Source organism: Anoplophora glabripennis, unplaced genomic scaffold, assembly GCF_000390285.2.
Source record: "Anoplophora glabripennis isolate ALB-LARVAE unplaced genomic scaffold, Agla_2.0 scaffold153, whole genome shotgun sequence".
Lineage (NCBI taxonomy): Eukaryota > Metazoa > Arthropoda > Insecta > Coleoptera > Cerambycidae > Anoplophora > Anoplophora glabripennis.
In genome coordinates, this window is record NW_019416245.1 from 47,414 (window position 1) to 59,516 (window position 12,103).

Below are 12,103 nucleotides of genomic sequence, written 5' to 3' on the forward strand. Positions count from 1 at the left end.
TCAAACCTATTGTTATCCATAGAAAAATATTTTTTTAAATAATAAGTAATTGTACTTTCAAATAATTTTTGGCAGTCCAGTTTTTTACCTTCCACGGTCCGAATCTGGACCGCGGTCCGCCAGTTGCCGACCCCTGAATTAGGGGGTTGAAATTGAAGATAGGGGTAAAAATGCACTTTTGCAGTTTTTTTAATATAGCACGAAAACGAAGTAAAATTTCGGTACAGTTCATAGGAAAAATTTTGTAGAGAATTGAACTTCCCATCGAAATGGCTTCTTTAAAAAATTTAAAAGAAAAATTTTATGCAAAAAATCGTTAATAAACAATTAAAAAAAATAGCAAAAAATAAGATTTTTTTGATTTTTTTTACTTTTTTGACCCCCTTCGGAAGGATGCGTTTTCAAAAATTTTTGGACTAATATTGATAGTTATAACCGATCAAACTTAAATATTTTTAATATTTTTTAGATTTTCATCGTTTTTAACATAATAATAATTATAATTCTTATTATTTTTACAACAAATTGGTTCTTTACTTAATAAAAAATTATTTCAAAAGTTTTATTTGTTAATATGTAATATAAAATAAAAATTTTCACAACTTTATTAACGATTTTTTGCATAAAATTTCTTTACATTTTTTAAATAAGCCATTTCGATGGAAAATTTAATTCTCTACAAAATTTTTGGTATAAATTATACCGACATTTTGCTTCGTTTTCGTGCTATATTTAAAAAACGTGCATTTTCACCCTTATCTTCAATTTCAACCCTCTAATTTAATAGCACCCCGTGCTATTTTTAATGACTCTTCGAACAAGTCATTTGATGAAAATCCTTGAACGTCTTATTTCCTTCCTTTTTGCAAAAAATGAGAATTAAAACGTATAAGGGAAAACGCGACGAAAATCGAAAAATTTGTTCAAAGTTTGGGCGGCCATTTATGAATCAATTTTCATCCAAAAATACTTTACAACCTCTTGTTTTGAAGAAAATATTATCTACTTTTTTTTCTATGAAGCAATGCCTAACCTATACTCAAAAAAAAATTAGAGGCAAAAAAGTAAAAAAAATCAACAAATCGAATTTTTTGCTTTTTTTTTCAAATTGTTTATTAACGATTTTTTGCATAAAATTTTCCTTTTAAATTTTTTAAATAAGCCATTTCGATGGAAAATTCAATTCTCTAAAGAATTTTTCCTATGAACTATACCGAAATTTTGCTTCGTATTCGAGCTACAATTAAAAAACTGAAAGGGGTGCATTTTCACCCCTATCTCCAATTTCCACTCTCTAATTTAATAGCACTCTGTTTTTTTTTTATCTAAAATGACCATTTGAACGATTCATGTAATAAAATATCTTGAACGTCGTAGTTCCTTTTAAAATCCTCTAATCAATATCCTACAAAGCTGTTAACGTTTCGAAAATCTATCTTCGTCTTCCGAACTTATTCTGACATTTCGTGTAGTTACTTTTATTGTCAAAACTGTCAGCGTGGTTCGTGGTTCTGGTTAGAAAGATTAGCGAAAATTTGAAACTGACTATTAGGCATTCTCTAATACTCAATGAACCTGTGTCAGCAGAGATTTTCAAGCGGGATCAAAAAGAGACGAAGAAAATTGAGCAGTTACTTCCACAGGGTCGAAAAGTACCGATGGTCCATCTGCCGTTACGAGAGAGCGGTAAAGTAAGTCATATAAATCCGTGCGATAGAGAAAGATGGCTATAATGAAGGCGTTTAATAGTCACCGCCCATTTCGCCTTTCCACAAATAAGAAGTGGATCTTATTTGTGGAAGGGCGAAACGGGGGGTGACTATGAGACGCCTTCATTATAGCCATCCTTCTCTATCGCATGGATTTCTATGTCTTACTTCATCGCTCTCACGTAACGGCAGATGGACCATCGGTACTTTCCGAACCTGTATAACAACTTGCGAGCGGAGTTCTAACCGTGCCGATAGCTGTTCGTGGGTCGCAAAAAGTAAACAGGCTAATTTTCAGCTCGGCCTGGTCACGTCGTTTGAACGCGGGCCTGTCTCGGCATGGTTATGTAGGAGAAAAAAGCGTTAATTTTAACTGTTTAATTGAGTAACCATACACGATCGTTTGGTACCGTCTTATTAAAAGGGGTAATGTCGCAGTCATGCAGGTACTAGCAAAATAGTGCTCACTAGATCAGATATTATCTCTTACTTCCAACTACAACATTATTGACTACCTTAACAAATTTGCTAGATAAAACAGAAAAGCAAAACTCAAGAATCTAAACCCACTAAATTTCAAGATGTAGAGTGTAGAAATTTAAAATTATAACAATTATTATTTGAATACAATCAACATAAATTTGGCTTAGAAATCGTAAGAGTAGACATAGCAATCAAAACAAATTAATCGGCTTCTTCGTGATAGATTCTTTTCTCGAATAATACATTGTCAGAATAAAGCGCTTATGAAAGAATAAAAAAAAATAGTAATAAAACAAAAAGGAAAACGGCTTACTGTCTGTCTTGTTCTTCCCGGGGAAGATCTCTGGCGGGGAGGACCTTCTACTGCCGCAGCAGCAACAGTTGTTGCCCATGGCAAAGGAGTCGAGGTCACCACTCACAGCTGCTATGGTGCTCCAGCGAGTTCATCTGGAACGAGAAACACCCACAATATTACTACAAGGGCTCGCGTGTCGCCGGCCTTCCACACACACAACAGTTTACTCATGCATGCACCCGGGGACAAGGGCTTCACTGGAGCGACTTTGTCGCGGAAGCACGACCACGTAGAGTGGATATCCACGACTGATAACGTCGAGTTAGATCCGCGGTAAAGCGACGTGAAAAAATAATGTCCCCTTTCCTTGGGGATCGACCGAGCCAAAACAATGTTTTGGCAGTAAATTTAAATTGCTTAGTACTTTTTACAAAAATTACTTGTTTTTATTTAGTACTGTCTTCCACAAACTGTTAGTTTATTAGTATACTTACTGGTAAATAATAAATACGAAGCTGTAAAGACAATAAGTAAAAATTAGATGAGTTGGTATAACTTTATGCCATTTATGACCAACAATCTACAGCTGACTAATACTGACTAATACTTATGGGCAACAAAACACATAAACTATCATATATTTGTCTGATTTATTTAATACATAAAAAACAAAGATATGTTAATATGACAATTACTTGATTTTGAAGACTCAGCTCTTTACTAACGATTTGCTTTGGTTTTTTACTTTATCACTAATTCAGTTTTAGACTATCAGCAGATATCATCAGTTAAATTAATCAGAAATAGTTATGAACAACTTCCAAATAAAAATTACATCGTGACTTAATTTTCTTCGAGTTAAATCACAACACACACAAAACTCTATGGTTTTTGAGTGCATGATTCTAGATCTACACGATTTTTTTGAAGTATCTACCAAAGTAAGATGTAAGGAGTTATTTATTACTAGTCGAAAGTCTTAATCTTAAAAAAAAAAGAAAAGTTATTCAAACGCGATGGGCGAAGCCAACAAGTTGATGTCCATGACTGGCATATAAAAATATTAGTTAATAATATTGTGAACGTTTTTATTAGTGGAAAATTTGATAATATAAATGTAAAAGAAGATATAGAAGATAGACATTTTAAAGACGCATAACTTATCATTTATAAAATATCGATGTATGGTAATGGAACCATTTTCCTACCTTCTTTTATTATACATCAAAGAATAAAATTTGCTGGAGTAATTCACATACAGACGTCTAATTCATTTGTGGTTAATTCCTGGCGAACACGATTGTTAAATTTACGACGGGTATGATCGATTACGAACATCTGCTTTTTCCAGATGACTTCCAGAACCGTGTAGGTATAAAGGTTATTCGCGTCTATACAGTGTAGGAAAGTACCGATGGTCTATCAGAAGTTACGTGAGAGCGATAAAGTAAGCCATAGAAATCCATGCGATAGACAAGGATGGCTATAATGAAGGCGTCTAATAGTCAACGCCCATTTCGCCCTTCCACAAATAAGAAGTGGATATGGGATCTCGGAAAGGGTAAGAGATGTAATGATTGGTCCTTTACTGTTTTCTGGATACTCATAAACGGACGCAAATTTTAAATTAACTTCCTACACAATCTCTTTGCAACATTCAATATTGCAATGGATCAATCTTACCACCGAAACTCACGATCTAAAAGTCAATGATAAACAGATGTTCAATCAATAGAGTTTATAAATAGGATTTTTAAAATCATAGAAGATAAGATAAGACAAAAAGTTGAAGTATTAACTTAATGTTGGAGAAAAAAAATTAAACACCTCGGAATCTTAGTTTTTAGTTCACATAAGCATTCTATTTAGCATTGTGGAGATACAATGTCAAATCTTAGTATACCATTCGACAGTTGTGGCAGTCATATAACTTTACTGAACTTATTTATAAAATTTATATTTTCCGAAATATTAAATTGTAACTTGGTTCTATTGCTTATCTTTAATTCTTTCTTTTTTCTTCCTTTGTGGATTATAAAAACTGCGCAAAATGTTTTCCCACCAATTCTTTCGACTTTTCTAACTTTTTTCTAGATAAATTTAATAATTGAGTAAGTAGCCATGCAAATGTATGGTTTTCAGCAATAACTAAAAACGACGTCAAGACAAAACAGTTACATTATGTAAAACATGTATGCTTCGATCGGTCTTTCGAAGAAATCTGTCAGACGTACATTAAAACTGAATAAGTTTATCTGAAACAAAACATTATCAGCCGACATATGGCGTTGATTTAATGATTACCACCCAAATGTTTGTAAACTGTCAAGTGTTGTATAGTGCATTACTTGTACAGTAGAGTATCTAGGTATTTGCTTCATCAATTATTATCGATCTCATCAATTTCAAAGAAAGTTTACTCACTTTGTAACATTCGCGTTATTCATGACATACAGGCAAGTGCAATATACAAAAAATAGTAATTTATTAAACTATTACATTACTCACAACGACTTATGTAAGTGGAGACAAAATCAGCTAATTTTATTTATTTAATTTTCCGAAATAACAGTATTGAAGAACAATTTATTTCAATAAGCAAAAAATTGAATGATTACTGACCCATTTCCGTATTTGTGCCATGGTTTCGCAGGACTGAGAGAGTCTCAGGAATATATCTAGACAAATATGATGTCTTTCTCTTTAGTTTATTAATTTTTCCTTTTTACTTGCTTGTTCCTGTGCTATTAGGATCCTACTTAAAAAAGGTGGGAGCACTTCTTCAGGAATTCTCAAGAACTTACTACTGCAAGGCCGTCTGACTGTCTCAATATATTTATTGATCGGCCTATTTCAGTAGGTCCTCATATTGTTTATCTTTGTACAATACAGTACTGCTAGGTCTTTGACCCGTGATGTACCTCGGGCTTTACTCTGTCGTTCGATCCTTTCGAACTGTGATGTTCAGTTTGAGGTTCCGCACCGTTAAAACTGCGCATAAATGTCACTTAATGGAATTACCAGACTAAAAAATGGCGTCCGTCCCTTTCCAAAATAAAAAAATGTTTCAGATACTCTTCTTTGAGAATTTTAGCTGATTATGAGGCAGACATTACCTCGATCAAAAGACATGGGTGTTGGGAGAACTTTAGGAGAATAAAATTCAAGTTTCAAATAAAATATTTTAGTGTTTGAATTAATTTCTTAAAATAATAAACTTGTATTGGAGGGAGGGCAAGTGGTCCAAAAGCCGTCGCCCTCTCTAAAATTGTATGGTTTATGGTAGGTATATCGGTAACGAATATCGAAAGTAAATCCAAACCAATTTGTACCGCCAATTTGCCAATGAATGTGGGATACACTGCGAGACACGAACCTACTCACGTTGTGTATTTTATTTATACACTCACAAAGAACCACGGCAGAATAGCTCAACATCGAAATAAATTAAACACATTTGATATTATCAACTTGAAACAGTTTTTCCGAGAAGAGACCCATGTATGCATTAATGTTAACATTATTTTATCTTAAGAGGCCGTTAATCCGGCAGTTGTTTATTTTTATCGGTAGAAGGAACACAACCGCACAGTTTATTCAGTCCTGTTTTTTTATATACGTCATTCGGCAAGTCCACATTACTGTCATAATTGATCGAATGACGCCGACATGTATGTATGCCTAATGGCTTTAGTCGGGAGGATGTACCACCTAGTTTATCAGACTCGATTGTACGTACTAAGTAAATACGAAAATATTTTGTAATCCTTTACTTCCAATCTGTGTTCCTTTGATACAGTTATGCTGTCAGATGTGATTAATTGAATGGCGCAATCGGCGGAAGCCGAAAGCATCGCGATTGTGATCAAGCGAAAAATATATAGTTTTAAAAACAAAAGAAGAACGAATGGTAATATGCGCGCCCCTGTATAAGGCAAACCTAGAAAATTTCAGTTTGAAACAGCCACTAAGGTGTACCGCGTGGGGTTGTAGTTCGTTATCTGTAATTTGTATGCGCATTCAAGTCTCGTAAATTTGATAGTATATTTAGCGGCCCCTTAAGTCACTTAATTAATTAATTTAAAATATCTGTAATTAATTATATATACGACGGGCGTGCTTCACATTTATTTATATATTAAGTGTCTGATAGGGGTCTCATTAATTTCAACACAAAGGCTCAACATGTGTTTTAAAATGGGTCCTTAGCGAGATAAAGGGCACATTCATCGAGACGCAGACAATATTTCGGTAGTGTGACATAGTTTTAACATACAAAGGGTCATTACGCTCAAACTGATTAAAATATGATGGCTAGGAGTTGCCATGAACAACAGTTAAGTTTTATTTTCAATTCATTCACTCGGCTGAATGTATATCTCTCTTAAGAATCATATAATTAATAAGAAATAGACAAATTCATATTTTTATCAAAATTCGGCGGAATGAAAATACAATTACATCCTCGCTCGCTTCGAAAGCCGCCAAATAGCTGCAGCTCGACAGTTTAGCAGCTTCGTGGCGCTCGAGTGGATAGTTGCGTTTCATTTTTTCTGTTCCACTCCGCTAATTTAGATATAAAGTAGTTAGTTTAAATAAACTAAATTTCACTCAATTATCATTAGCAGTTAACATTCAACTGAATATTATATTTTGTCCTTCAAACAAAAAGAATATGAATCGTAAGCGTAAGTACTTTGTATATTATATTAGATCACTAGCCATGAGTCTGTAATTCATGAATAACAATGTTGTTACTCAAAGATTCACTCACAATTAGGGATTTTCATTACAAACTGGCTATTCTGTCACGTGTCTTATTATGTTGCTATGCTGGTAGTGCCAACACCAGCCAATAGTAGTGGGTAGTATTAGTAGTAGTGACTACTAAAATCACAGCTTAAGAACTAAATCAATTCCTTATAGAACTAGATGCATTTATTTTAATATGTATCATTTTTTCAAGATAATCAGTTACTGTTTGCTATTTTTAGTGGATTTAAATAACCATATCAGTAATTACTCATTCCCATATATCACTGTTAAATCATTTTTATATTAGTCATATTCTACAATCTCTGTCATCAGCTTTAGTTATAGTTATTAAAACAATGGCTACCACAGATAAAATGGCGATGAAACAAATTTTAGCTTAAAAAAAACGATAAATTGTAAATTCAACATTGTTACAATAAAATTTAAATTACCTGATTTTTTTTATGTTTTGGTATTAAAATAATCCATGTAGTATCAGTTTATTGTATTTTACTTTGTTAATCGTTCTTTTCTGAACAAAAAGGTAATTTAAATAATAATATGCTATAGTAAGAGTAACTATTTAAAAAAAAAACATGCCACAAATAAGTAACCTCAGACAATATAGAAAAGTAACATTAGGGCCTAAATACATACTTTTCCCTCTGTTTGGGGTGTTTTGGCATGTGAAAAATAAAAAAAAATTAAATAAATAAATCTTACGCGACAGGATCACTTAAACGTTATTTTTATTAAACTATTTTGTCCTAACAATAAATCTCACACTAAATAAGCAGACAAAAAATATACATTGTAAATATCGTTTTGTTTACGAAAATTAATGTTTTAATTTTCAAAACTAGTAATGTAATGACATATAAAGTTTAAGGTGTTAAAACTATTCCAAAACATTATTTACTAGTATTTTTTATTTTTATATTTGTCTACTTTTTGAAAATTTGTATTATCTAATAATCAGATATCTAAATATTTTTATACACTACAAGAATATTTATGTTTATGCTGAAAAGTAAGTGCAATTTGTAAGCACATCAACAAAATTATGTACACTCCTTTCTGCGCCACCTGTGAGGTAGTGTTCCTGGCGTGTTTTGGTTTTCCCTGGAGGCCTTATCTTTACAAATAAGAACAATTTAAATCAAAATAATAATAAAAATATATTTACCAAGTAACAGCAACTAAACAAGAAACAAAATTAACGTTACGTATTTACAACCATTATTCAAAATACGAACTACACACATCGATACATTTCTGACATCTATTAATGGAATTAATTGAAACTAATTAATAAAGCATGTGGTGGTTTTCTTTTAATTCATTACACCCGTCTTCTATTGGTTGCAGTAGTTGTGGTCTTGTATCTGTTGGAGTAGAATAAACTTTACTTTTCAGATAAACATAGAAGTCCAGGGGGTTTAGATATGGCAATCTGGCTGGCCAAGACGCTGGACTCTCTGCACCATTATGGTTGAGATTGGCATTTGGTCTTCTACCTATCCATCGCCCCATATAATTTTCATTAAACCTTTCTTATATTATTCTCCCAGAATGCGCAGGAGCACCATCCATTGTATCCAGCTATTTTGTTGTAGGTATATTTAATGGAACATCATCTAAAAATTCAAATAGAGGGTTTTCTAGAAAGTTTAGAAATGATTGGGAATTTAGACGGGGTAGTAAGAAGAACAAATTCAAGTTACCTTTTTAAGTATTTCTGCGTTAGAATATAAATCCGTTACAATAACTTGTAAAAAATGCAGTGGCGTAGGTTTTTTTTATAAAAATGGAGATGACCCCTACCCAGTTGTACACCACTGGTTGTACCTTTAGAGCTCATATTCTAGACAATGCAAGGCCTACTATCATAGATTCTGTACCAAATTTTATCGAGATTGATTAATAGATTTCTGAAATATAAACAAAAAATCAATTTTTTTAACAACTTTAACACCCTGTATCTGTAATACGGGGCCGTTCCAGACCTATAAGGCAAAACACATATTATTCTAAAGAGATCTATCTGCCCTCGAAGTTTCCTGTAGGTATAAAATTCGGACCACCCTGTATACAAATCATGCGGATATCGGTCCTTTTTGAAAGTTTTGACACTAGGTCCAGAAATATAACACACTTTCGAATCGATTTCGTACATATAGTGAAAATAGAAATTTGAATCGTTAACATAGCTATCAAAAACTTCCACATCATACATTTTCCTGTTCACAAATTAGATAGGTACACGATTAAACTACCACAACTATTTCTGCAGCTAAACTTGAAAACATGTTCACTACTAAGTATAAAAACGAAGTTACGACTACAGATCGATTTATAAAAAAAACTGTTGTGAAGATAATAAAGCTTTTAGCGATGGTTCTATTTGAATATTTATCGTGGTGTACGAAACCAGCGAAGCATATAAAACTGTCCATTCTGTTTGAAACAATCGTCACGATAGTCTCACAGGAAGTAACGTACGTCCTTCGATAAAAAAATCCACATAAATATAAAGTGTGTTTTAAACACCTATCACGGGTGATGAAATTGTTGCGCTGCCTCTGGGCGCCATTTTGGCCACTGAGATTCAACAAATTATATTTTCGGTATCACCAGTTGGCTTACATTGCAGAAAATAACTAGAAATACATTGGTAGGTGAACTGGTCAAATCAATATACAGGGTCTTCCCTTTTTAAACGTGCTAACGTTAACAATTGGTAGAGGACCTCATTTTGAACAAAAAAATCACATGAATTTTTTGATCAATGTATTCACATGAATTGTTTGTTTAATAGGTTGTAAATCGCTTCCTAACCGAGATACAGTGTAGAATTTCATTTTTTTTTAAATTTTTTTGATGTATCAAAAAAATAGTATGTACCTAAGTACCAACAAAACCAAATTGGGTATATTTTGTGGCGAAATAATGTCCTATACAAACCATTCGCTATAACCATGTGGTGTGGCAAGCAAGTCAGTACCCTTTTTTTAAATAAAAGTTACGTCAGTACGTCTAAAAATGGAACACTCTGTATAATTTGCAATAGAATAGTTTATTATAAATTAACCCCGAAATTGTAATGCTGGTGGAACGATTTAAGGCTTATAAAGTGCATAAAAAAAATTGCAATTATCGGTACAGTTAAAACTTTATTTATTTATACAGGATGTAAATTTTCCGGGATGTGACAGACTAAGAGCGGAAATAATTGATAAATTCCTACTAAAAAAACATAGACAATTTTCATTCGGTATTTTAACATTGGACAAAACAAACTAACTACCTGCATTACACCTTTCAATGACATTTAATTGTTTTGGTACCTAATACATTGACCCCAGAACTACTTGGTTAGCCAACAACAATATGTACAACGCAGTCAAACCGTTCATATTCCGGCGAAAAGTTTTAATTAAATATGGAATTAACTAAGCAATATGCCTACAACATTTTAATAACACGAATCTATCCCGGAAAACCAAATCTTGTCGCCGCCACTGGCGGTAGTCCACTCTATGGTTTCAGTTATGCCAATAACTACTGCTAAACTGGTTATTTTAGATACAGTTAGAAGCAATAGGCAATTAAAATTAAATTCTCTTTCGGTGTGATATCACTTCACATTCCACATTGCCGTAATTAAAAAAAAACGACATCGTTACTCTCACATGTTCCGATGGGGATGCGTGTAGGCAGTGGCGTACTTTAGAACAGCAGAAAATTAACAAAATAAAATTGTTACCAATCACATTTGTGACGGGAACTATAATCTACCACGTGTTCTGGAAACAGGTATATGGATACGGAATTTTGTTTTAGCCTTTTTTTTTAAATACCTAGAACTCCTTATAGTTGAAATATTAATTAGGATGAACATCAGTATTTTATGAAACTATACCTACATTCAAACAAAATCCTGGAATGAAGTGAAAAATGTCTAAGGTTTCATTTATTTAAAGTGGAACTAATCTAGTTCAATGTATTTTCAAAAAGATTTAGAATAGCGTCCCAATCTAATCCAAAACACATGTAGGCAATAACTATAATCTTCAACATCAATGCTCAGACACGAAATGCAGATATTGAGACCTAAAATTTGTGGTTTCCACGCAAAGGTAATAAAAATAAAAAGTGATTAGCGTTCTTAAAAAACTATTTTCCTCTAATTACACTATTCCAAGTAATAGAACGTCATAGTAAGTATTAGTAACGAGCATAAAATCCTCCAAGGTTTTTAATTGTTTCACTAATTATTTTCAGTTACCAAACAAGAGTAACTACATAAATGCACAACGTTAAGTTGAAATGATTTCCATTAGATGGTGACCATGAATATTCCGTCAATGTTATAAAAATTTTATATATATTCTAAAGTAGAAACTCAGATATCAGATGTCTACATTTCCTATAGCACAAAGGTAGTTATTTAAAATTAGTAATTTATTGTTTATAGATCAACATTCTAGGTATTGATTAAAAATTACTGACACTGACAAAGTTTACACTGATTTGAACTTCTGTACTGACTTGCACAGTTTTGAATTTGAATCAAAATTAACACACATTTTTTTAATAACGTTTTTCCCTTCTCTGTAAAATAAACCAGAGTGAGACAGAAGCTCGATATGCATTTTCTACTACGGTTTCAAAAGGAGTGACATTTTGTAACAAATAATCCACTAATTTTTTTAATACATACTCATGTCATGAACATTTGTGGATCTAAAGAAAAGAACACATACATGTTCCTCACATTATTTCAGAGGAATCAAATGTAATGAACATACAGGTCCACAATAAAAGGAAATTAATCATTAAGTTGTAATTAAAATTCACA

The 12,103-nt window shown here is 32.6% G+C and overlaps 1 protein-coding gene across 4 annotated transcripts in view; it reads right to left on the bottom strand.

Moving 5' to 3' along the window:
* The window catches only part of LOC108909802 (tyrosine-protein kinase Src64B), a 114,797-nt gene that overhangs the window by 13,757 nt on the left and 88,937 nt on the right, over positions 1–12,103 (bottom strand). For all 4 annotated transcript variants that reach the window (XM_018714232.1, XM_018714233.2, XM_018714230.1 and 1 more), the window contains exon 2: positions 2,506–2,639. In XM_018714232.1, the coding sequence (XP_018569748.1) occupies positions 2,506–2,584 (79 nt within the window). In that variant the 5' untranslated portion in view covers positions 2,585–2,639. The remainder of the gene's footprint in view (positions 1–2,505; positions 2,640–12,103) is intronic.